Source organism: Xiphophorus hellerii, chromosome 10 (assembly GCF_003331165.1).
Source record: "Xiphophorus hellerii strain 12219 chromosome 10, Xiphophorus_hellerii-4.1, whole genome shotgun sequence".
Lineage (NCBI taxonomy): Eukaryota > Metazoa > Chordata > Actinopteri > Cyprinodontiformes > Poeciliidae > Xiphophorus > Xiphophorus hellerii.
Window position 1 is genome coordinate 15,759,237 of NC_045681.1, and position 26,494 is coordinate 15,785,730.

Genomic DNA, 26,494 nt, shown 5'->3' on the forward strand with positions numbered 1-26,494 from the left:
AATGCAGACCAGAGTTTGCTTCTTTGGTCCTCATCGGAGTTTGATTACACATTCACATCTCCTCTAACGAAACAGACTTTCTACGCAAACAAACTAGAGTTCGACTTAAGTGATTGCACCCTGACACCTTGGTGAGATTATTGTAATGAGCAGAGCTGCTTGGTTGACTGAGTCATGTGGTTTGTCTTTTTGACACAGTTAATAATTCCCAGATTACTCAGCCAGAAATACAAACCACAAATTAACTGTAGAAAAAAACAGAAACCGATGAATCAGCCAATTTATCTTTACATTTAAAACCTCAGCCAATATAATTTAAAACCTGGAATGAATGAAAAAATTGGATAATTTGGACTTCTTAAGGCCTAGAATGAAGACAATTAAACGTAAGACACTTTATGACTTCTTAAGACTTTTATTGGTTTTGTAAACTTGAGGGTAGATTGAAATAACTGTAGATTCTGCAAAAACCAGATCTATGTATTAATATATTAAACTCTAGAAGCGAAAGAGGGTGTACGTTTTTTAGTTATGACCTTTATTGCTTTAAGACTGTATTTTAAATGAATAATAATCCTATGAGCAGTAAGTGTCAGTAAGGAGATTTTGCAGCATTAACAAGAAACAAGTCTCATTCTGCGGGAAGTCAAGTCAAACTGCAACCATGTGACGTAACTTATCTTCCCATAAGACTATGGAAGCCATTGCTTTGGTTCGAAGAGCTAAAACTAGATAATGGAAGCAAAGTTTCTTATTCTTTCCTTTGTTCGATGTGTGCAACAGTTACTTTTATTCCTTTTGCCAGTAGTTTCCTCTGCAGAGGTCCCGAACAGGAACTCCCATTTGGCCCGAGCAATCTTCTGACAGTGCAGAGAGGGAACAGGAGCTGCACTTCCACTGTCTGTCTGTAAATAACACAGAGACAAACTAAGGGTTAATCTGCAGGGTCCTATTATGATTGTTCACAATGTGCTCTTCACTGAAAACTGATCTAGCTCTGATGTTTGTTACATGGGAGTTGAGTCAGGGAGCAACTTCCACGTTGAACCAGAGGTTAAACACAAATACACATGATTTCACTCATTGACATAATTCTGATATACGTGTCTTACAGCTGATGAAACCCAAACATAAGTTATTTTTAAATATTAAAATAAAAACAATAAAAGTAGCATAATGAAAGCCTATGCCCTGTGTGATACAAAGATTGTGTTTGGATTTGGACTCTTTTTAGCGTGGATTACAGTTTAAGACTCCAGTTACCCTTCTGCAACTTTTTTCAGCACAGGTTTTCCTTTCATTAGACTTTTCACTAATATAACTGGATATAAAACTGGGAAACATCCAGCTTTTATATATCAATGACCTTTTGCACTTTACCCTGCTTGTAAAGGGAGTCAATGAAGTCGTTTGACATTTGTGCTAGAAATTGGTCTAAAGCCAAGTTCAAGTTTTTAAATAACTCGATTTGTAGGTTTTCATTTGTTGTAGGTTATGATTATCTAATTTAAGATAAATAAATGCTTTAAATATTTCACTCAATATGTAACTTTTTCAATTACTTACATTTATAAACTTTTCTACTTAGATGTTGCGGCTTTAGTACTTTTTTTAGCAGATATGATCTGTTGGAAACAACTGCTCAAAGTTTTTAATTTAACGCTCTAAACTGTTTTTTATTCTTGCAAATGTTTAATACATTAACTAATAGAGGACTCTCTAAATTCATTGCTCACCTGTATTCCTGAAGTGGCAACGCCGGTCTCGTTGCTCTGGTGACTGGACTGACTGGACTCTGGGGACAAGCAGTCTCTGTCTCCGAAGCTCCCCGTCACGCCGCTGGAGCTCCGAGAAGAAGAACCCGTCATCGCTCCGTTCTGCTCCGCCTCTGGAGATTCTCCTGCCCTTCTGGGATCGCCTCCGTCCGCCTCTTCATCGTGCCCTTCGTCCTCACAGCTCTCATCCTCCTCTTCGGAGTCCAGTGCCACAGGCCCAAGCAAAAGAATCTCCCTCCTCCTCTGCTCGGCCCGTTTCTGCTGGGCCGTGGGGCTGAGTGGCCGCCTCAGTCGGCTGGTTTGCTGGTGACTGCTGGACTCGAACCCAGACTCGTTCTCCAGCTGGCTCCTCCACTGCTGCCTGGACGTCCAGCTGACCGGCCCCTCTTCAACGCTTTGGTTGATGAAGAGCCTGCGTGAGAGCTCTGTGCAGTCCCCTTTCTCGAAACAGCTCAGGTCTCCTCTCCTGTCCAGGCTTGGGGACCAGGAGTCCCCGGTGTACTGGGGAGTCTGGTAGCGATGCAGGGTGGGGCTTTCTGGTGCTCGGAGCTCAGCTTGAAGAAGCCTTGGGTCTCTGATGGGAGAGCTGATCTCAGTGGGCGGATGAGAGGGACGGAGGACTCGAGAAGGGAGGGCTGGGGAGCTCTGCTGTGCTGATAAAACTGAGCTCTGATGCTGGGCTTCCTGAAAGCAGTCCTCCTGACGTGTGCCATGAGAAGAGTTGGAGCTTTCCGGCTGGTGAGAGTCTGTGTTTTCATTTGCTGGCATGTGTTGATCATTTAAAGGGATGTTCATCTTTAGCGTTGGCTTAAAGTGCTGTGCGTTTGGAGAGGACTCTCCAGAGTTTGAGCTGCTCATGCCTGAAGAATGGTTGTGCAATGAGGATCTCCTGGCCTCCGTCAACATTGAAGATACTCTGGAAGCTTCCTCTGCTAGCCTGCGGGCGACTTCGGGACTGTGAGCTGGAGTCGAAGGTTTGCTGCCGCTCAACTGGTTCAAACCTTCGACTCCGTTATTACCTGGTTGAAAGATTAATTCCTGCAGAGAAGTTTTCTTGGGTCTTTTGGTAGCTGGACTTTGTGCCATCCTCCCATTCTCTGTTGAACTCTGAAGAGGACAATGAAGGTCGGTGGAGGACCTCGACTCTGACGCCTTTCCGGACTGATCTGATCCAGGAATGTTTCTCAACCCATGAATAGCCTGACTGTTATCTGTGAGCTCTTTGGGATTCACTCTGATGTTCTGATGCTGGACTGGAGACCCAGCCCAGGACTGGCAGCGTTGCTGTTGACTGTAACGTGAGGAGGCTTCGAGGTCGAGTGCGTGGGCCAGTTTAATCCTCAGTAAGGGTGAACCGAACTCTTCCACCGCCCTTTGTGTAGCTGCTCTGCCAATCGGATCCAAACGCGGCTGTCGAAGTCCCGGGGAGAAGGTCTGCTGGTGACTCTCTGGAGATTGGAAACTCAGTTTGGGGCTTGAGCTGCACGACGAACCGGGACTATCAAACCACACTTGGTCACTGAGACGCTTCTGAAAGCGAGATGGCGTGGACAGCTCATCTCTCGCTCGTCTCTCGCACATGGAGTTGCGTGAACTGTCCAACGTCTTCACGTTGGACTTTTCGACGTAACTGAAGCTGACCACAGATCGCTGGCCATCAGGAGGAGTGAGAGGGCGGCCGACTCTTCTAGAGAAGAGGGATGAGTGTAGAGGTGAGCTACAGCGCTTGGTGACTGAAGGTGAGCTGCTGGATGTTTGGAGCTGAAAGTTGACAGTGTGTTGAGATGGAGACTGACTGTGATTCTGGTCCAGAACGCATTGGGGACTTGTGGCGGTCCTTCCAGCAGCCGTCTGGCTCGTTAGCTGGGAGAGGAGCTCGACAGGACTGTCCTCAACTGGAATCCTTTGAGCAATCCCTTCGTCGCTCTCCCTGGCCTGATCTGGGGCAGATCTCACCTCCACATAAAGATGAAGAACTTTTCCAGACTGGGACATGACCTCCCCTCAGCTCTTAATGAGGACACAGAAACGGAGCGGAGAAAGACTCAGACAGGGTGAAAGAGAGGTCTTTCCCCCCCTCCCTGTTGGGTTGGAATTAGGTTTTTCTGCCGCTGGTGGTTTATTTTTAGACGGTCTTTCTTCTGCCTCCCAGATCGTCTGCGTGTAAAGCAGAGACACAGAGCAAAAACATGCCCAGGGGATGCCGCCAACAGCTCCCAACTCCTCATACCTGTGAATGAAAGAGGAGACGGAATTAATATGCCAAATGAGTGTGAAAAGCTGGTAAAGGACAAGTGAAAACACTCACTTTTCTAAAAGAAGCCAAGTGTGGGAGTTTTGTCCAAATGAGACGCAAATATTTCCAGCATGCTACTCTCAACAATGTTAAACAAAACTCAGATAAAAGTCATTCAGGTCCTCTCAGATTGTCCATAAAGTGATCATGTTTTATAAATCAGAGTGTTTTTTATTTTCAAATCTCCAAAAAAAGTTAACATTTTTTGATAATTTTATTATCTTGGAGTTTTTTGACAATAGTGAGAGCTTCATTTGAGAGAAATGAACCAATCATGAGACATGGAGATGCCAAAGAAACTAAACTAAACTAAAAATAAAACAAAAACTTTAACAAGTTTTGGAACGGATACCAGATAGGAGGCTGATGTTAAGCCACCTCAACTTTATTGAAAATGTGTGTGTCAACCAGTTTGGCTGTCCTCTACCAATTCTGATAAGTTTCCACACAGAAGCTTGTCGATGGATTCAAAAAATATTTAATTTCCCTGCAACTTCCTGAGTTTAACAAAATATTATAGGTGGTGTATTTTAGCTTGAAGGTTCAGTTCTGAACATATGTGGATCTCGGTATTTCTGACCAGCATCATAATAAAGTATTTAATTCTTTGCTGAGCTCATCCGAGTTGAATCCTTTGCAGCTGTCATCATTACACCGCTAAGCTTCATGCAGATTGGCTTTTCACGCCAATGTTGCAGCAGACAACAGAAGAGTGCAGTAAAATTAAAGTCACTCTGTCATGGCTGCTGGGCTCCAGTCTGCTGCTAGCAGCAGCAGATTGCAGTTGCCGTATGGCAGCAGTGGGAGACAACATCCATGTTGAAACTGGCAGAGTGAGAACAATGGGAACTTGAGAGCAGTTGGCACACAGGATGGGCAGACAGCCACCTCTTTTTAACCCCAACTGCTGTTTTAGCCACGACTTCAAAACGGGTCAGGCTCAGCTTCCTGCTTCTGGCTTGCCTTGCAAGTTTAGTTGGCTCCTGTGCGTAAAACATATGGCTTTTCACAGCAGATCTGACTCTGAACAGACATGAAAAAGTTAGGATTAGGTTTCAGCTCAGCCAAAAGAAACATCAACACATCAATGTGCAATTTATTTTTAAGTTCTAAAAAGGAGAGTGAAAAATGAACCTTGTTTTATTCAATTAGCAAAAAACTAAAAAGGCCTTTTCTTAATAGAAATGCAGGATCTCTAAGAGCTGGCCTTAACCCTTTAGGCTGAAATCACTAGGTGCTCTTTATAAACATCTACCCGTTTCTGAAGTTTGTCTAAGCTGGTCACGTTTAATTGTTGTGTGTTTGAGGAGTTAAAAGGCAATCTCTTACGCTTCCTTGAACAGGTAGGCATAGATCTATGGGCAATATAAAACATGTTCATTTGTTTTATGGACAAAATTATTTCTATATAAGATTACATTGAGCTCCTTTCAAAGTGAGCCATTTTAGAGCCTCTTGTCACTTAAGCAGATAAGCTTAAACTCAGCGTTTACACCCGCACATGAAAATGACTGTAAACATATGCGCAATTATACAGCAGTACATCTTTGAAAAGCAAAAGTGAAGCCTCCTGCACAACCAACAAGGATTCAGCAAGTGGTTTCTGGATGATAAGTCAATAACAAAACACTTGTCTTTCTCAGCAGCCTGAGGTTGCTAGGTGACAGGCTGCGCCCGGCTGGGGTTGCTAGGCAACGGCGTAGTCCCTGTCGATTGTGACTCAACAATCGGACGGTTTTCCAGACACCAAAAATATTAACTTTTTGCCAAAAATCAGGCTGGGTGGGCTTTTTAAAGCACTTCAACTGCTTTTAGACCAAAAAAAAACAAAACCATGCACAATGTAAATTTTGCTAACAGGCCCCCTTTGAAGTTACCCCACATCACTTCGATATATCAAGATCTGGGCGTTGACTAGACTTAGATGATTTCAAAATTTTTGGCCAGTCCTTGGTGGGTGCACTGAGTTTACTACAGCGCATATAAAAAAATATTCACCACCTTGAATGTTTTGCCGCTTTTATGGCAAAAAATGACAAAAAATCCTTGTAATGTAAAAAAAACCAACAGATTTCAAAAATGAAGACAAATAATAAAAATACTTAACATGTATTAAGTAACTGCATAAATATTCACAACATTTAAAGTGACTCAGCCAATTAGTGCTGGTAGTATCACCACTTAATGATCTAATGGTGTGCAGAAACAAAGCATCTCATGTTCTAGTTAAAGATATCTTCACTATTTCTTCCCACTAACAGATGAAGTCTGCAGGAATACTCTGGCAGGTATCGATTCTGTATAGACCGGATGAGCCTGAACTCCATTTGTGCTCCTTCATCCATTAATTCATGCTTGAGACAGACTCAGTGAAGGCAGCGAGACGGATGACGTTGGACATGGAGAGAGGGAGCATCAGAGAAAGCTGGAACACGAAGAGGACGACAGATTTGTGTGTGAAGGAGAGAGCTGTGATGGCTGCCAGCCAGAATGATCAGAGTATAAAGTTACAAGAAGGAAGAAGGTAGAAGCAATAAAACGGATGCGAATATACCTCGGCCTCTATTCACTGCAACAAAACATCTCCCTCCATTTTAATAGCTCTTTTCAATCAGTTATCTGAAAATAGAGAGAAGACGGTACAGCTGCTAACGTACCGAAACATGGCCGTCCGCCTAAACCGACAGGCCAGGGGAGGAAAGTTTTAATCCGAGAGCAGGCAAGACGATAACACTGACCTCCAGAGATCCACAGGTAACATGGTAGAACATATACCTCACAGATCTGGACTTTATGAAGGAGTCATGAAAATAAAGCTGTAGTGGAATGAAACCCATAAGAAGGCAAAAAGCCACGAAGGGGACACAGCAGACACAATAGTTGGACTTTTTCCAGTTTCTGAGATTTCAGACCAACATGGCTGCTGTTTGCTTAAAATTCAGTGCAGCAGCAAACTGTTTATTTGAACTTCTGTCCGTTTTTGTCCCATTACTCTGATCTTCACTTTTAGATGCATTTTATGAGCATAAAATGCAGAGAAATATGCTGCTGTTAAGTTGTATTGTTAACAGTTATTAGCCTTCTCATTGAATAAATCAACTGGTGAATCTAAAATATGATTATGTGAATATAAAATATTTAGTGTTTAATATATTTATTAAGTTTTCACATTATATTAAAAAAAATCACAATTCAAACAAGAAAGAAGCAAAAGAAAGTAAAATAAAAACCACCAACAAACAACCAAAATCCCTGTAAATACTGCCATCTACAAGTTATTATAGAGAAAAAAATAAAGTAAAAATGAAGACCATTCAAAAACCGGTGTCAAGATTTGTGAAATGACTGCTCAGCCAAAATTTCAAGGGTCTGCTATTCCTGGACCATTGCTGAGGATTTATGGAAAAAATCAGAAAAGATTTCCCAAAACATGTGTGAATCTAAAATATTTTTTGACCTGCAGTTATTGCTGCCATGTAGATAGGTTTGCTGCAATTTAAAGACTTCCAGGTTCAGACGTAAATGTAATTCGACATTATTAGATTTCAGCACTAGTTTAACCCTAGTTAAAGAAATTTTCTTTGTTACACACCCACCATTAGAGGTTATCTAATGGTACTACAGCAGTAGAGTTATGGGTTTACTGATGTGCTGAAATGGCCTAGTCAAAGTCTAAAGCCAATTGAGAATCCAATGGAGAGTATTTACTCAGGAGGGCTGAGTAGAAATGTAAGCCATATTTTTCATATCATCTTTTCTAACACATTTTGGAGACCATGAATCACTTTCCTTCCATTTGAGTGATAATCTGCTTTGTGTTGATCTGTCACACAACATCCAATAAACTCTGATGTTTATAGCTGGAATGTGACACAATATGGAAAAGTTAAAGTGGTGTATATATTTGTGAGGTATGGTCTAAATATCTGGTATCTCAACAATTTATCTATTACACTTCCATTTTCCTTTCCACCTTTAAAAAGATCCCATGGAAAATTTGGTTGCATGTTGCTGCAACCAAAGAGCTCTTATGTGGCCTTCTACAACCCCAGCAGATTTAATGAACCATGATGCTCTAGTTTGGACAAATAACGTGTCACATCTGGCCAACATGTCAGAGTTTCAGCACTTTACCAGCAGAGACAGGCCCAGTGGGAGATGTACCTGAAATAAAAAGAAAATAAAGTCCCTCATCTAACCTTGAATAAACAAAAAGTCACAGCTGCTCAACACTGATGACTCATCCTCTTGTCTTCCCCCGAGACACAAAAGGACACACACACGCACGCACCCGCACACACACGTGGGGAAAAACTCCCTGGGTCCTTGGCGTACGTGTCTATGAGACGTATCACACAGGTAATTAAACCCGAGGCAGCAAATGCATCTCTAATATTAGCTCCCTTGATGTGATGTTGTGAGGCTGGGGGCCTGTGCTAATATTAGCTCTCAGCTTGGCTGTTGCTGGTGCGCTACAATTTCAGCAACATGATAAGTTCTGCATTAAAGTCCTTAGGAGATCAAGAAGGCTTATGTTAACCGCATGGATAACAACGGGTTTGCATTAGCCTGACAAATCATTATATTACTCTGCTAAGAGCACCGATTGACTTCTCCAGATAATAAAGAATCTGATGAAAACACACCCCCAGTTCAAACTCCACATCCACTTTTCGCGTCCTGAATTACAATTGCCGAAGCAGCAGCTTAAGCAGACTGGCAGGAACAAGAAAGACAAGTTTTAAAGGGACTTAGTGTTTCCTCCTGATGGTGCCTTCAAAGACACAATCACACAAAAGCTACGAGTCCTGTGACTCACGCAGAGGCAGCAGGAGGTGTGACTGAGTACGGAGAAAGATCCAGAGAGGCTTATTGATGGAAATAAAAGGAGAAAGATATTTAATCAACACCACAAACGCCGTGACCTTGCTGCCTTCGGACTCCTCCACTCACTATTCTGACTCACTGAATGAAGAACTGAACACAAACAGAGGATCCAGGGATAATGGCTGAGCAATCATTGAAATATTCAGTCCGTTTAGCACATCAGCCTAAGTGAACATCTTGACTTTTCATGGGTTGTAATTTAAATAAGTAAGTAAGAAAAGTTCATCTTAAACAGCTGTTAGGCAAATTTTGCAAACTATAATTGTCAAAGAAATTCTGATTTTATCCCCACACAGATTTATTTTTAACTCACTTGGGAGTTTTATATAATCACACAAATTTAAACACCCAGGCAAACATAGAAAATCCACAAGCTAGCTGTCAAATAACCGCTTTTTTTTAAAAGTGCAAAAAAGTAGGGTTGCTAAAAGATTTCAAATAGTAGAACATATTGTCTCGATCTAAAGAAATCCAAGAAATTATCGGAAACAAAGCCATTGACGCCTGCCAGTCTGGAAAGGGTTCCAAAACCATTTCTAAAGCTTTATGACTTTATTGAGCCGCAGCGAGAACCATTATGGTGGAAACATGGAACAGTGCTGAACCTTCCCAGGAATGGGCGACTAAAATTACCCCAAGACCACATCAACAACCCACAAGGTCACAAAAGAGCCCAGAGCATCCAAAGCCCTGCAGCTCTCACTCGATTCAGTGCAGAACTGTGTTCAACATTCAGCAATTAGACAGAGACGGGGCAAAAGTGGCATTTATGAGAGCTTTAAGGCAAAAACCACCAAACCACCAATGCCCGTCTCATATTTGTCAAAAAGCAAGTTCTTTCTGGGGAAATATTTTGTGAACTGAAAGTACTCCAATTTTACCAACGTTACCTTTAACAACATCAAATTAAACCAATAACTAAATATGATGGTGGTGGTGTTAGTTTGATGGTCTGAGGTTCATTTGCTGCTTCAAATCCTGGACAACTTGCTGTGTTTACCCATCAGCTCCTTCCACCTGTTAGAAAATCCTGCTGCAGGAAGTCCGGCCATCAGCTTCAGGAATGACCCAGAGTACAAAAACAAATCCAAACCTGAACGGTGAAGAAACTGTAACAAATGTAGAACCCTAGCAACAGTTGCCATCCTGCTGACAATGATGTCATCAGCCTGATTTGAAATGATGTCAGTGTCGTGAGGCCCTTCTAAGGAGGCCTCTGTGATGTCATAACGTCCATGACCAACTGATCAGTTAATTCTCTGGTCAGTCAACACAAAATCCATTTGGATATTTTGGACAGCGCAGTGAAGATGACGGACGAAAGCTCCCAGAGTGACGTTTTTGTGAGACCTAAGGTCTCAGTTTGGAAAAAGATAAAGAAGACTTGCTCAAACAAAGTCCATCCAGGTGAAACAACTCCTGATTATCGAAAGAGAAATTTTCTCGGTCAACTTCTGTGGCAAGTCATTGAAAAGGTGGCAGATGGTCCAACTCTGCATCTCGTCAAAGAAACCTTCTGCGAGCAACACCAGAAAGTTTTGCTTTTACTGTTGAGCAAAACAGGAGAACTAAACGTGGATGTGCTATCAGACATTTCAGAGGAACTCAGTGGAAGGATTTTCCAAAGTCTCGCTAGAGATGCGTTCAACTTTGAATCTGGACTGAACATAATTGCCCTTCTTTATTACCCAGATGGACACGCAGTTATTGTGAAAAAAATCAAACAACACCTGGAGAATCCTGTTCCTACAAGGAAAATATTTACATCTGCAAAAACAACGATCAGAAAGGTTTTTTTTCCTAGTGAGGACTTATATTCTGATGATAATTGCCTGAGTGAGGCTTATACTCAGGCAGACATGGAACCAGAACAATTTTTGAGGGACGCCAACGAGATGAGATTCAAACGGGGAACCGAAGATGACAGGAAAGATATGGTGGAAAAAATTCTTTGGCAATTGATTAACAAGTCCAGTCATAGATCTAAATACACAATGAAGCACACCGACCCTGTCCACCACAAGCTTGCTCCAAAACTCTGGAAAGAACTAAAGGACATAGATTTTGTATTTTTTGATGAGATGGAAAGAAAACTCTGCAAAGATATCTATCAACTTGTCGGCGGCAATGATGATGTAGTGAGAAAATTGTTATTTCAGATGATCGAAAGTGACAATCCGATAGTTTTTTACAAACTTATACAGACTTTCAGAAGAACCTTGACACGACCCAGGAAAATTCATCTGCGGAAGGACCATCTAAGAAAGGCTTGGAAGTGGATCCAACATGCTGTCTGCTGTGGAGACGACTCTGACATGGTTCAGCCTCAAGGACCCTTTAACTGTGGACCAGACGTTGAGCCAGCCTCCGAGTCTGTACCGACCTCCAAGTCGGGACCGACCCCGGACTCAGGACCGGGATCTGAGGCAGGACCGACCTCCGAATCAGTACCGGGATCTGAGTCAGAATGGACCTCTGAGTCAGGACTGGGATCTGAGTCAGAATGGACCTCTGACTCAGGACCGGGATCTGAGTCAGGACCGGGATCTGAGTTAGGATGGACCTCTGACTCAGGACCGGGATCTGACTCAGGACCGGGATCTGAGTCAGGACTCAACCCTGATCTGAGTCGGGACCGGCCTCTGAGTCGGTACCGGCCTCTCAGATGGGACAGGCCTCAGAGTCGGGACCGGCCCCAGAGTCCAGACAGGCCTCTGAGACGGTACCGGCCTCTGAGTCCGGACAGGAATCTGAGTCCGGACCGGCCTCTGAGACGGTACCAGCCTCTGAGTCCAGACAGGAATCTGAGTCCGGACCGGCCTCTGAGACGGTACCGGCCTCTGAGTCCGGACAGGAATCTGAGTCCAGACAGGCCTCTGAGTCCGGACCGGCCTCAGATCCCGGACCGACCTCTGAGACGGTACCGGCCTCTGAGACGGTACCGTCCTCTGAGTCCGGACAGGAATCTGAGTCCGGACCGGCCTCTGAGACGGTACCGGCCTCTGAGTCAGTACCGGCCTCTGAGTCGGGACTTGCCCCTGCGTCCAGACTTGCCCCTGCGTCCGGACAGGCCTCTGAGTTGGTACCGTCCTCTGAGTCGGGACCGGCCTCTGAGTCGGTACCGGCCTCTGAGACGGTACCGGCCTCTGAGTCGGGACCTGCCCCTGAGACCGGACGGGCCTCTGAGTCTGGACCGGGATCGGAGTCATGACCCGGATTTGAGTCAGGACCAGGATCTGAGTCTGGACCGGGATCTCAGTCGGGGGGACCTGCCTCTGAGTCTGGACCGACTTCCGATTCTGGACCGGGATCTGAGTCAGGACTCATCCCGATCTGAGTCGGGACAGGCCTCTGAGTCGGGACCGGCCTCTTAGACGGTAATGCCCTGTACATGATTGAACTATATTATCCTTAGAGAGAACCATGTTTTTGATTGACTGCAGCATATTGATTATAGGAATGTGGATTAGAATGTGATTGTTTTTTACACTGTATCCTTTAGCATCTATTAATTCTTAGAGTCGGAAATATTGCAATGTTATTAATGCTCAAATTGATGCTGCAATGATGAGTTATGATGTAGCCCTGCCTTAGAAGTTATTATTAGAAATTATAATTATTAAAAATGTCTACATTCTGACCACTAGGGTCGCGTTATGGAGTAGATGTGCGAACCACGAGGTCCCAACATTTTTGGTTAAAATAGTTTTAAAAATTGCCCAAAGCAGCCCAACTCTTGGATATTCTGAATTGCAATTGGAAAGTCGACGTTATTTTGCGTACTCCTGTCTTTTCTCGAACAAAATGGATCTAAACCATCTGCTAACGGAGCGCAAGCTAATAACCCGGAGGCTGCTAGCAAAGCGGCTATAGACCAGGCCATGCTGCTTACATTCAGCGATATTGTTAAAGAAGTAATTCGAGAGGAAAACGAAAACCTACAAGGTGAAATTAAAGAGGAAATCGCCAAAGCCGTTTCACCCATTCAAGCTGCTGTTGACGAATTCACAAAGAAATTCGGTGACTATGAAGAAGGCCTGGAAAATTTGGACAAGCGCTTGGAAGTTGTGGAAACCTGCTATGCGGACCTAAACAACCAATATAATAAGTTATTGGCAAAAACAGACGACTTGGAAAATAGGGGAAGGCATTGTAACCTACGCATACTGGGAATACCTGAAGGAATGGAGCAGGGGAACCCCACCAGATTCATTGCAGACCTGTTATTTGACATACTGGGTGGTCCCGACGGTCTGGAAAAGGCTCCACTCCTGGACAGGGCTCATCGAGTGGCAGCGCCGGTGCCTCCGAAAGGAAAATGCCCGCGGGCCTTTATTGTGCGGATCCATTACTACCAGGAGACGGAGCGGATACAACAGCTGGCTAGACGTAAAGGCAAGTTGGAGTTTCGAGGGAAGCAGATTTTTATCTTTCCCGACTACAGCATCGACCTGTCCAGACGCCGGGCTGCCTTCAATTAGATAAAGAAGCTACTACAGAACCATGAATGGCGAAACAAAAATGTTTGATTCCCCTGAGTCAGTGAAAACCTTTATTGAATCCAAGTTTGGTCCCCTCTCTGAGTGAGCAGGATACAGGATTCGTCTGAAAAACTTTGAGCGACTCTCCTGCATCTGCAGACTGATGCATACGGATGGTACGTTTGTTTGTGTTTCTGGGCAGTTGAGTGGATGGTAGTGTTGGTAGATTGGGTACCAAGCGAACTGTACCGCCCGAACTAGCGTATATTCGACGTTAAATATACACACCTTATGTTATGTTATCTTAGTTGTTATAGGAGTTCGCTCTTGTTTTAAAAGAAAAACTACATACAATGTTTGATGTGACTTTCTTCAACACGCTTTGGGGTAAATGGGTGATTTATAGTTTAGATTCCCTTTTTTTTGCATGGGACAGTGGTTGAGTTTATGGTGAATGGTTCCTACAGAAAGCAGAGAGGCTTTGGGGATGTTGTGTTTGTCAGTTGGGGACAACACTGAATGTGAAGGGATGGGTGGGTACTTGTCTTTGGTTCTTTTTCTTGCTTTGTGTGTGCTTTTTGTTTTCTTTATGTCATTTATTATTTACACAGATGCTGGCTAACTACAAACTTACAGTGTACACCATGGACAGGACTAATCAATGTGATTTGGAAAGATGAGGTGTACGTACACTGGCAGGTTCAACTGCTAAATTTATCAAGGCATGGCATACATTTTTACAATACATGGAAACATTCAAGATGAGTACCTCATCATAACCAAACTTCTGCTATTTTCTTTTAGTCAGCTGTGAACAAATTTTTGCATTTTCATTTCTCTTTATTTTTTGTGTATGCATGTGTTTTTAAACTTTTACTTTATTTTTAATTTGGGTTTTTTGTGTGTGTGTGTGTTTCGTGTAAGGGTTATGTATGTTAAGAAGGACAGCGTTGTATAAAACCTGAATGCTGTAAAGAATATGCTGTGAAATTTGATAAAGTATATTAAAAAAAAATGTCTACATTCTGTATTAGTCTCACAACGTGCCGCTGGGCTAATGTAGCTGCCCAATCAGAGAAATGACACCAGTCGCCTTCAAAGTAAAAGCTGAATAAAAGCATTACACTATGCTTCTACTGACTTCTACAGCAGTGACTGAGTTTGTGAGTGGGTGTTAGGCGAGGGTAAGGTGGGAGTGGGGGGGGGATCAGCATGAGACGCTGACACTGACAAGTCTTCTAAAACTGATCATACAGAAATATACTGTCTGTTCTCACACTTTCTCTCACATGTTATGATGTCACTTCTGCTTCTGAAAAACATAAAATCACACCTACCCACACAAACCAACACTGAGAGCTTCCACTCTTCGTGTGCGGGACTCGGCGGTCTGCGTGTGTCGTAAAGTGACACACACACCTGGATCATGTGTGTGATGGTGCACAGCTGTCGGCTGTCTCAGGTTGTTGTGTGCTCACTCTGCGCTGTCAGCACAAACCAGAGGCACTCGCTGCTACGTTTCCACTACAGATGCTCAGATTTCTCCCACCTCGCTGCATTCCTCCTGCAGGTCCCGTTTCAGTCTCACACTCACCTCTCCTCCTCTTGCAGCCGCTCAGTCCGTATGAGATTTACACCTCCCACATGGCTTATTTAGCCTCATCCGTTCTGTCGTTCCTTTTTCCTTCCCTCTCATCTTCCTCTCATTTCCAGCAAAAGCAGCCGGTGGAGACCTGTCCGACCAGAACATCCAGAACCCCCCTCCTCTCCTCTCCTCTCCTTCCCCACCTCATCAACCAAGCTCAGCCTATTAGCACGCTCCTATCCACCCATCCCCTCTCCCTCCCTCTGCCTCTGACATACATGCTGAGTCAGTGTGGAGTGCTTAACACAGGGGGGAGTATGCAAGGCAGCGGGGATGAGAAATGATTAAAGCTGCCGAGAAGCAGCTCTGCTTGGACCCCACTGTCCACACGGGGTGAAGCGGAGAAGAAGACATAAAAATAAAGCAGCAGATGTGAGAGGATGGAAATAAGACATGTGGTCTGATCTGCATGTGTGAAATCCTTATTTAAAACAATTCAGTGATACATGAGAACATGGGAAAGATGGAGATTTGCAAACAGGGCAGCATCAATCTGCATTTAATTTCTATAAATTTGCAGCTCTGTAAAAAATAAAGAGTCCACTGCACTGAACACCAGTGAAAACCTCCTGGTTATTCCACCAAACATTGATTTGTGAACTCTTCCTGACTTAAAACATTAGTACTGTTGTTTCTTAATAAATACAAATTTATTTATTTTTTTTGCATTATTGAGGTCTGACAGCACTGCATCTTTTTCATTATTTTCTGCAAATAAGCAGATAAGCTAAATTTTTGCTTGAAATTTCAGACATGCTGTCAATAGTTCATAGAGTAAAAGAACAATGTTAATTTTACTCAAACATTCGTTTAGTACATCTACTGTTTTGTCTGATTATTGAAACTGCAGCTGAATCAACAGCAGAAGCAAAAGCATGAAGTGAAAGGCTCAACACATGCAACAACAGCCTCCTGTTCTATTTCTTGCTAATCACAGATTGCACATGCGACACATAACAGCATGTTTTGAATAAACATGAACTAATTAACATAGAATGCAGGCTGAAAATACTGAGCAGGTCAAAGGTAAAGGAGACAGTGGATGGCCTCGGAAACAAACTGTTTGTCTGCAGGTAAGTTTTTAATTTAGAAAAATTAACACACCACTGCTCTCAGATGTGAATGAAAAAGAGCCGACAGGAAAAAAAAAACAAGCTTCTTGTGTCTGGGAATATCAGAAAACAGCAAATAGTGCTAAAGCTCTTGTATCTCTATTTTAATTTCTCTCAAGAAATTCTTTCGATTATTATTAAGGTTCTTAATAGATTTTAAATTATTATATTGTAGTTTCATGGAAACTTGTGCTCTTTGCAACAATTTTTACACCTTTTGTAAAGCAAAATTTCTGTTTTTATAAATTAATCTAGACAGTTATCTGTCCCTCCACAAACTTTATCCATTATTTTGATGTTGGGGTTCAACATCTGCTCAACTTACAATACTTCCTCCATATTTATTTAAAGAAGTGTCCAATTCTTTTGGACCATATATCTGCATGTCGACAAATAATCACTTCACTTTGTGTTGCAGGTGCATTTAAGCATGGAACAGGGAAAACAGGAAAGCAAATGCTTTGGTATAAATTTCGTAGTTGATTGCAAAAACAAAAAATCCTGAATTAAACCAGACAAAACGTGGAGAGTGTGGTTCAGTCATGCCTGCATCCTGTTGGTCCGATCCATAACTAGACGGAGCGGTGCTGTCTCTTTTGACCTCTCCTTAGTCCTTGAAGCCAGCAGCTCATTTATCCAAATAAAGCCACAGTTGAATGAACCATCAGCGAGACAGCTTGCTGTAGCAACCATGATTGTTTCTGAGAAACAACTGCAGCAAATCCAGTTTTCCAGCAAGAAATAAAACTGAAATCTAAACTAGCAGACAGTTGAAGCCAGATATTTAGGTATCCTGTAAAAAAAATAAAAACAAAAGAGGTAAATTTTTCTTACTGTGTCACTGAAATAAGATTAAACTTTCCCCCCTTTTTTTGTCTGTTAAACTAGATTTTTTTCAAATTTGTAAGTTTACATAATTTCCCTAAGTAATTTGGCAGAATTACATTTTAAGCTGTATCATTTGGATCAAACGTTTTGGGTCCTTTTCCACAAACTCCCACAAATAATTGTTTGCTAATCTGATTGTATGTCTGGGGTCAATGCCCATCAATTTATGTTCAAGCTTTAACTTCCAGGCCAACATCTTTAGCTGCCGTTTTGATATTTCCACTTGATGTTCTTTTCTCATGATGACACCTATTTTGTGAAGTGCACCAGTCCCTCTTGCAGCAAAAACCAACACAGCTTTCCTGTTTTTCTTCAAACGTAAAAATGGATAAAAGTCTTTGTCTGCGGACAGATGTTGATAGCTAAAAGCTATAATCTGGTGCAGGATAATTACACTTGAGCTGTAAATTATCCATTTTTTAAAAGATTACAATTAAGGGTAAATTAAAGATAAGTTAAAGGTCATCTGGAAATGTAAGCTTAAAATTATCAGAGGTCAAAATTGCAAATTTAAAGAAGGTAAAAATATTTATCCCATTATTGCGGATTTTAGCGAATTTAAGTAATTTTAGCATTCCTAACAGACTGAAAACAGGAAAAGCTCAGTCTGAATTACTGTCACTTAATGGAAAAGTTTATGTAAATATGTAGTTTATGCATTTGGGGGTTCCCCCTCCTCATGTTTAGCAGTCTGTCACTCAGAAACCGGGATCACGCGGCTTTCTAGAAACACGAGACGAAACAGGTTCTCAGCCGCAGCAGCAGCAGCCCGTCTCTGTGCAGACTGCACCAAGTCGGACCAAGCCAACCTTTCAGCGGAGTCAGCACTACAGCAGATGCAGATGAGAGTTTCCTGGAGCTGCGATGCTTTCGTCAGCCTGCAGGTCGGCAACGACTCCGCTGGCCTATTTCAAACAAATAAAGTGAAGGACAATTGGATTAGGACATTAGGCTGATTGACTCCATCAGCCAGTGCCGATATTCCTGGGTGAACTTGAGAGTCCATGAGAGATGAACAATGGAGCTCATTGATTGATGAGGTTTTAAAAATAAACTCGGTGGAGTGACGAGTGAAGAACTGAGGCTGAATCTAAAGTGAAGAACTCCAACATTTTGAAATGTACTCCTTCTTACATTTGTACTTTGTCCACCATTGAGAATGCCACTGCAGAACTGAATTTTCCTCTAACTTTTTACTTTTATGTTCCTTTTTTTACGCCTTACAGGTATTCATCTTGGTCACATTACATTTTTTTACTTTGGCCAACAGCAAGTGCTTCATAGCTGTGAAGCAGTGTGAGGACAATTACACATATTTTTGAGATTTGTTTGACAATAAAAATCAGGTAATTTTGTTTAATCTCATCATAAAAACAGCAGTTTAAATAAATAAAAAATTTCTCCCCTCCAGGGGATCTTTTGTGGGCTCTAGTGTCCCTTACATGAAAGTAGGCTGACAGGAAAGGGGGGGAGACATGCAGCAAATATCGCTGGGTCCGGGAATCGAACCCGCGACGGCCGCATCGAGGACTCAAGGCCTCCAAATGTAGGTCGCACTATCCCCTACGCCACCACAACACGCCCAGTTTAAGTTCATTTTAAGAACTTTAAAAAAGGGTCATTGTTGAGTCTCAGCAGATGTTTATTTGTCAGATGCTCTAAAGGAAGTCCATATTTGGTCAAATAACAATTTTTCCCAACTCGTTGCCATGGTTGCACCACAATCAGTTTCTGATTTTCTTATCAGTGCCTAATGACAACTCCAGTCTCAGAAGCTTGGGCTCCACTCAGTTCAAGCACACAGGCATACACACCAACACGCGCACCCCCACACACACACACACCCCCACGCCCCCACACACACACACACACACGCACCCCCCCCCCCACACACACACACACACACACTCCTGTCCATCAACCAGGTCAAACTGCCACAGACTGATGGCTCTGTTAGGTCCGTACATCAAATGTTAGTTACATGTTGTCAAACCTCCAGTAAAGATTAAAGTTTTCCTTGCAGTCCAAAGCTTAGTCAAAGTATTAGAGGAACATGTCTTACTTTAGCAGCAGTAAGATTTTTCTGCTGTTTCTACTAAACAAATTGGAATCTATTGAACTATCCTTAAGAGGGTGAAATTAACTTACACTGATAAAAAATAATTAATTGGGCTAACTGATTATTTGAATTGGCTACTTTAAACTGTGGCACACCTCAAGGCTCAATTCTAGGTCCCATATTTTTCTATGTAAATATCTTCTCAGGGAGCAAAGCACAAATCTTTGTAGCTACGCTGATGACACGCCATTCTATATATCGCTGTGTCTCTTGATGCACTTTTTAATTAAACTCTAAATATAAATTTTCTTCAACTCTGTTGAGACAAAATTAAAGTTTCAGAGAGAGAAACGCACAGCACACCTTCGAGTTCTGACAATACTTGATTCGTCACATTTGAGATGAACAAATAATGCATTAGATCACAGGTGTCAGACTCCAGTCCTCGAGGGCCGCTGTCCTGCAGTTTTTAGATGTTCCACAGGTACAAAACGCTGGAATGAAATGGCTTAATTACCTCCTCCTTGTGTAGATCAGTTCTCCAGAGCCTTAATGACCTAATTATTCTATTCAGGTGTGGTGCAGCAGAGGCACATCTAAAAGTTGCAGGGCACCGGCCCTTGAGGACTGGAGTTTGACACCCTTGCATTAAATGATCTCCACCCAAAGCAGAGGCTTTAGTTAAATGTAGAGTTGCTTGTTTAATGATTTGCTTTCTACTCTTCCTGACTGAACCATAGCTCCTTTGCAGATACTTCAGAGTTCAGGAGAACAAGTACTAAGGAGGACCACAAGTCAAGCTCATATTCACAGCATTTGTAAAGTCTCACATTTGGACATTGATGCATTAAGAATTGATTTTAAGGTGTTCTAACTAGTTATTGTTAGTCAAACTTATTTATCATTTTTAAAGTTGAGACGGTTTGGAGACGGAGATATTTTAAGGATAACGGAGGAAAAGACCTGCCTGTCCAGGAAAGATTCGTGGTGAAGGAGGACATGGAGATGATTGATGTAGCAATTAAAGCAGCAAAGGACCAGGTGAGAAATAAGAGAGTGAGGAAGACATGGGGCAAAGGTCAAAAGGCCGGGACTCGAACCCGTAACTGAGGCCTCTGTACAAGAGTTGCATGCTTCACCTCTGTTCCACTGCCGTTTGTTTCTTTTCAACCTTTGTATTACAGTTATTTGAATGAAAAAAGCTCCATAAATAAAGTTTGATTGATTAATCTCATACCAGCCCTGTAGATCAGATCACAATTATTGGCAGATCAATAACTGTGCTTCCTGAGTCACATTTTTTAAATGTCTGTTAAAAATACTTCCTGTCGAGGCAGTCAAATTATTTAGAGGTGACTTATGTAACTCCGCTGCCCCGCATCAGATAAAGCATGAAATCACTTGCAGTTGGACACCTTAGCAGGATGCTGTGGGTTATTGAGCATGAGAAGAAGAAAAAAAATCAATTCCTGGCACTGAAAAGTTACCAAACAGCCAAGAACGATCCCCACACCGACAGCAGACTGCTACTGAGAGACCAAAGTGACAAAACGAGAAGGCGTTTTCAGCACGCAGCGAGGAATAAAGCGCTTCTACAACAGATTTGTGTTTCATTAATCACACATGATCCAGGCTGCTGCAAAGCGCTCCATCTGCACCGCAGCCAGCACACAGAGAGAACCTCACAGATTGGAGCAGCACGTGGCGGATGGCCAGTCTTTACAGGGAGACACAGCAGGATTGTCAAATGCTAACGCTCGCCATCGCCTCTCAGGCTGCATCCCATGTCAAAACCCTAAACGGCTCCTCTCCACTGCCAGAACGCTCACCTCCTAAACACTCCTAACAGCACAATTAGGAAAATGTGTGTTCCTGAGCTGAAAATACATCGCGACTTGAAAGCTGGCAGGAAAAAAAAGCAACGTAAAGTTGAGAGAGAGAGAGATGAAAAAAGATAAACCGTGGACTGGTGGGAGGAAGTAAGGAGTGGGAGAGTGTAAGGAGGAATGAAAACAGACGTGGGAAGGAGAGAAAAAACACAGCAATTCAAGACTTCTCCGGTCACTAATGCTGTTTCTCTGCAGAGAAGGATGGCTTAGCATCTCAATGGATCAATAACAACTAATGGAAACCCAAACATTGCTAGGGCTAACTGTGTTGCTGCTGCCGCATTAAATCAGGCCATCAAAACATCTTTGCATTCTGCTTCTGTCTTATTACAAACACATTTAATCCTCGTCAAATTCACTAAACTTTATTCAGTGAACCAGTTTTCTACAACATGACTGAACCTTAAATAAAAACCTTTCCACTGTGTCGCTTTGTGATTTTCGTCTAACAATAATACTTTTCGAATTAGACATTAAAGTGAAGTGAAATTTGGTGGTTATTTGATAACATAAAATACTCTGATCATGCAGGTTGAGTAAATAACATTGATTATTCCTTAGTTGCTGCAAAAGTAAGTGGTTGGGTTGTTTTTAACAGCAAATAAACGGACGGACGGACGGACGGATGGATGGATTACAGCGTAGAGCTTCTATGTTTCACTCATTAACTCAAACCCAAAAGCCTTGACCTTAAAAAAAGAAAACTGCACATAACCGTGGAACGAAAACATAAGATCAGAGAGAACAATCATTCATAAATGAAAAACATTGAGGATTACAGCGAATCTTTCCAGTGGACTCCTTAGTAAATCCACCCAAAGCTCTAACCGTGCAATGCTCACAGAACTACAAACCTTTGAAATAATCCATCCTAGACTCTCAAGGTCTCAGTTAGCATGCTTAATGTTAACGTTCAAAGGTACATCTGGAAGACAACACTTATGGAACAACGTTCTTTGGACAGACAAGACCAAAACAGAGACATCATGTCAGCAGAAAACCAACCAACACAAACACTTTTTTATCAACAGTAAAAGCACGGTGTTGGAGGGCTGATGATTTGGGATTATTTTGGACCCGCCGACAGGAACCAGTCACTGATTAAATCCTCTACATATAAAAGTATTCTAGAGTCAAACGCAAGATCATCTGTCCGACTTCGTAAGTTTGGCCTGAACGGAGTCCAGCAGGGAACAGAGTAATGCTAAGATGCATAGCGGGAAACAATGAATCCACAATGCTGAACAGTAAAAATAAAACCGTATTTCTGGGTGTTTTCAGAAATAAAAACAGAAAATCTCTAGTAACATTTTTTATCTCCAACAAAAATACTGATCTGTAAATGACATTTGTTAAAAACCACAATCTTAAACTTCCCTCAAGACTGAGCAGGCCCATCTATAAAAATAAATAATTGTGTTATTTTGTTATTTCAGCACAGGAGATGTACTGGAAACAGGCTCCGGTGTCTTCATTTGAGTAAGTTAATAAATACTCATTTCACTGTCTGCACCATTTTCTCAATACATGATGAGGCCGCAACAGAAATAAAAACCAGTGGCATGAGGTTATTCACCATGCGTAAGAGCGGCGTGGACATGATGAGCGGCGTAGAAAGGCTGGATGTGTTTCAGGGGAGGTGGGAGAAATGGAGCCGTTTTCTACCCCCATTAACCTGAGGCCGGGTTCAGGCTGAGTCCCGCATGAGGGACAAATAAACGGCAACAAAAGAAGACAAAATGTTTCTGGCCACTCTCCACGGCACGGATCGGACCTTTGGTGTTCAACATTCGGTGAAAAGTCTTCAGCCACCCACGCAGATCTGTACATTTTTCCTACGGATTCATTTATCATGAGTAAAAAGCATCAAAATCCACCTGTAGCCGTAACTTAAATGCTGCTCAGTTTCCTAGTAATTCCCACAATTCAGTGGGATGAATTTTGAAACCACCAGAAATTCAAAATCACAATGACCTTTACCTTCATATGACTGAGGAGGAAAACAACAGACAGACATGTTTTTGATCATTCCACTAAATACAGCAACCCGTCTAATAAATGATCGCCTGCTCAAATGACCGCCAACCTCTGTTAAAAACACAAAACGGTACCAAGTATTTTTGGTCCAGATTCTACTGCAAATATCTCGTTACACTTGAAATAAAACAAACCTAACTTGGACTTAACTTTTCAGCAAGATATAGGAGTTTGTTTTAAGTTAATAATTCCGTAACATCGATGAAAAAGTATTTGTTCCACTGACAGATTATTTCACCTATAAATGGTACTACACTTATAATTTATTTGGCCTTTAATGTTGAATGGGCTTTGCTTCCCAGTCCTTCCTGATAGAGCACCTCTTTTAAACCAAAGTTTTTCACTCCACTCAACTTTCCATGCACACATGCAGGACTCTTTGAGCAGCAAGACATTCTGTGGCTTCCCTTACTTGTGCAGTTTGTCATTGACTGTTTGCTGGACAGATGACAAGTCAGCAGTTTTCCCCATCACATTGTGGCCAAACTATTAAATTTCCAAGGTTTCCTCCAGAAACCTTGCTAAGCCCGGTGGTTGGGCGCTCGGCAGTCATTCGTCCAGCGACCCACCGTGTTTTTGAGTTTAAAAATGTTTAAAGTTGACAGGAAATTTTAAAACACCAGTTGATAATGAAAGGTATTAATCAGGGAGATTAATACCTGAACACCAAGTATAAACTCTTAAAAAATGCAAACATTTTAAAAAGACTAAGCCATGCTTAGCCTGGTGGGGGCACAAGTAAAGCCAGGTGGCCCGCCAGGCTTAAAATACACTGAGGGAAGCCCTGATTTCTGCATCAGATATTATTTTTACTGGCTGTAATCCAACAATCATCAAATTATATTATTATATTAATTATACTAATATATGATATTATATTACTCTGTGTGACTATATGAATCATATAGATTCATATATGTATATCTATATGATTCATACATATAGAGTCAGAATCAATATTTTCGATGACATTCTGATTGATTCATGTTCACCATGTTCTGACTGACAACCTGCTGCTGCTGCTTTGTTTGGACCCTTTGCTCTGTTTGTTTTAACAATACACTGATTGTTTTCTTGCTGTATTATTCACTATTTTATCAAGTCCTGTCTGTGAATGGCGCCAGAAGTCTGATTCCAGATCAGATCATTGTTGCGTTGCAGCACCGCGTCAACACTTTTCAGCTTCTCCTTTGATAGAAAATGCTTGTGAAAAGCCTCATAAATCCTCCAAACATCCTTTAACTCATTGGTTTTGTGTGGGGGAGGGGGGGGGGGGGGGGGGAAGTGACCGGTGTGCACTTACATGCGTCTCCCCGTGTTATCTACAATCTCCTCACGTACGCTTTCACCTTAGAGAAGGCAATCCACGCAGCGCCAACTTTGCCTGCCAAGGACAAAACTTGAGTGGGGCTCTGCACAAGATGCGTCACAGACACGGCTGTTTGCGCGGTGTGTGTGTATGCGTGTGTGTTCGGGTATGACCTTTTCACGGGCCAGTTCTGTGTCCTGCAGGTCCGGTTCGGTGTTTCAGTGACGCAGCGCAGCGACAGTCATCCAGTAACAAACGATGAAATAAACATCCCCATTTGGGAGCCGTGTGGCGGTGGGCGAGGGACGTGTACTCACCAGATCCCGCTGCTGCGTGTCTCTGGAGCCTCAGCATCAGCAGCAGCAGCTACCCGGCGCCACAGATGATGAGATGATGAGATGCTGTTACATCGCGCTCTGCTGCAGGCTGCACGCTGTCGGAACCACTGCGGTCCACATTTATCCGCTCCCAGTCACGGTGTGTGTGTGTAGGGGTGGGTGTGTGTGTGTGTGTGTCACACCGCCTGTTAGGGTGTGTGTTGCAGGGAAAGGGGCTGTGGAGGGGGGAGAGGTTGGGTCCGCTTCCTGTCAAGTGTAAACAGACTTGATGCAGTGAAGCAGTCAGATCATCGGCAGCATTTTGCTGTCAGAAAACTCCGCTGCTCTGATCGCAGCCTCTTCCTCCTCTTCCTCCTCCTCCTCCTCCGTCGGGTTGGGCATGCCCAGTTCCTCCCTCTTCATATGAGCTGAAAAACAAAACAAAACAAACAAACAAAAAAAAAAAAAAGATATAATTGTTTGGACACTATTGGACCTACATCTTTGTTAGATTTGTTGTGTTCTCTTTTATTTATATTATCAGTCCAAGATTTTCTAAGGTCCAGAGCAGAATTGAATTTACTTTTATACAGTATTCCCCTTTTTTCAAAATCTTTTTTTGAACTCTGTATTATCAGTACATGTTTATAGCTTACAGCTATAGACACACAAATCAAGTGTGGTGTAGTTATAATAATAATCACAAGGTTGAGGAAACTGCTTTAGATTGGATGAAATAAGAAAAAAACAGAATAAAACACAAGACACAGTAGAATAAAATAAAAAGATAATAATAATAAAATGCTATTATGAGTAATAACATGTTGGTCCTGATACCAAAAGAGCTCTGATCCACAAGGGTGTGAACTGCACTTAATGGACCCTGATGATGTGTTCTTCAAATCGGTGGCTGAGCAAGAACCATTATTAGCTTTGGGCCAGCACATAGAAACCTGAAATATTGGAGTTGTTGGAGACTGAGTGCAGAACCATTGGTTACACGTGCAATGCAGAAAATAACAGCTTTTTATGTTCACAACAGGAGCCTTTTTCCTCTCTCCCACAGACACCCAGACGGGTGGATAGTTTAAAGTTTATATCGTCTTCACTTTGCTTTTAAATCACACTGCTGTGAAACAGTCGGATAGCAGCAGTGTCCTACTCTGATTTCACTGTTTGTTGATGGCATTCTGGACTCTGCATGCAACAACCCCACTCCCTACAGCACAGAAACAGACACAGCCACTCTACTGGATGAGCAATCTTCTCAGCTGGCAGAAATGAAACAGGCAGCAAGATTTTACACCAACAACAGGGAAGGAAAAGATCAGGGAAAAATAAGTTCTGGGTAAAAAATGTTCAGAGCTGCAGTTGAAACACCGTATGCGTACTTATGACAGGCTATGAGTGCCATGGATTTAATAACTAAATTTGACCTGTTTGCTTTTCTTTACTTGGTACATCTAAAAAAAAAAAAAAAAGAAATTAGGTAAACTGACCAGGAAAACATGAGAAAGTAAGGATCAAATCTCTTTATTGTCGTCAATGTCTAACAAGGAAACTGCAAAACTATTTAACAAAAGAACCAAGTTGCCCAAGTTTTGTCCACAAACTCACTAAAGCTCTTCTGGTGCCCTCGGCTGGTAAGAGAAACTGTGCTGAACACTGACGATCATTCCTGCTTCTGCTAGTATGATAGCAAACTCATTACAAATTCAGATATCGTCCAGCAGAGGGCAGTGTCACTTAGTTTTTCATACAGCCAATAAGTCTCATAAAACGGTGTAAAAAAGAAGCCT

General features: G+C 42.4%; 1 protein-coding gene and 1 long non-coding RNA gene across 5 annotated transcripts in view; one reads left to right on the forward strand and one right to left on the reverse strand.

The window, feature by feature from the left end:
• LOC116726953 (PH and SEC7 domain-containing protein 1-like) overlaps positions 1-3,415 on the reverse strand; it is a 60,645-nt gene extending 57,230 nt beyond the window's left edge. For all 4 annotated transcript variants that reach the window (XM_032573924.1, XM_032573923.1, XM_032573922.1 and 1 more), the window contains exons 1-2: positions 1,737-3,415; positions 788-905 (exon numbers count right to left, since the gene is read on the reverse strand). In XM_032573924.1, the coding sequence (XP_032429815.1) occupies positions 788-905; positions 1,737-3,356 (1,738 nt within the window). In that variant the 5' untranslated portion in view covers positions 3,357-3,415. The remainder of the gene's footprint in view (positions 1-787; positions 906-1,736) is intronic.
• Positions 3,402-4,690, forward strand: LOC116726954 (uncharacterized). Its single transcript, XR_004340731.1, has 2 exons — positions 3,402-3,514; positions 3,588-4,690. It is a non-coding gene; the product is annotated as an uncharacterized LOC116726954 (long non-coding RNA).
• Positions 4,691-26,494: the final 21,804 nt, after the last annotated feature.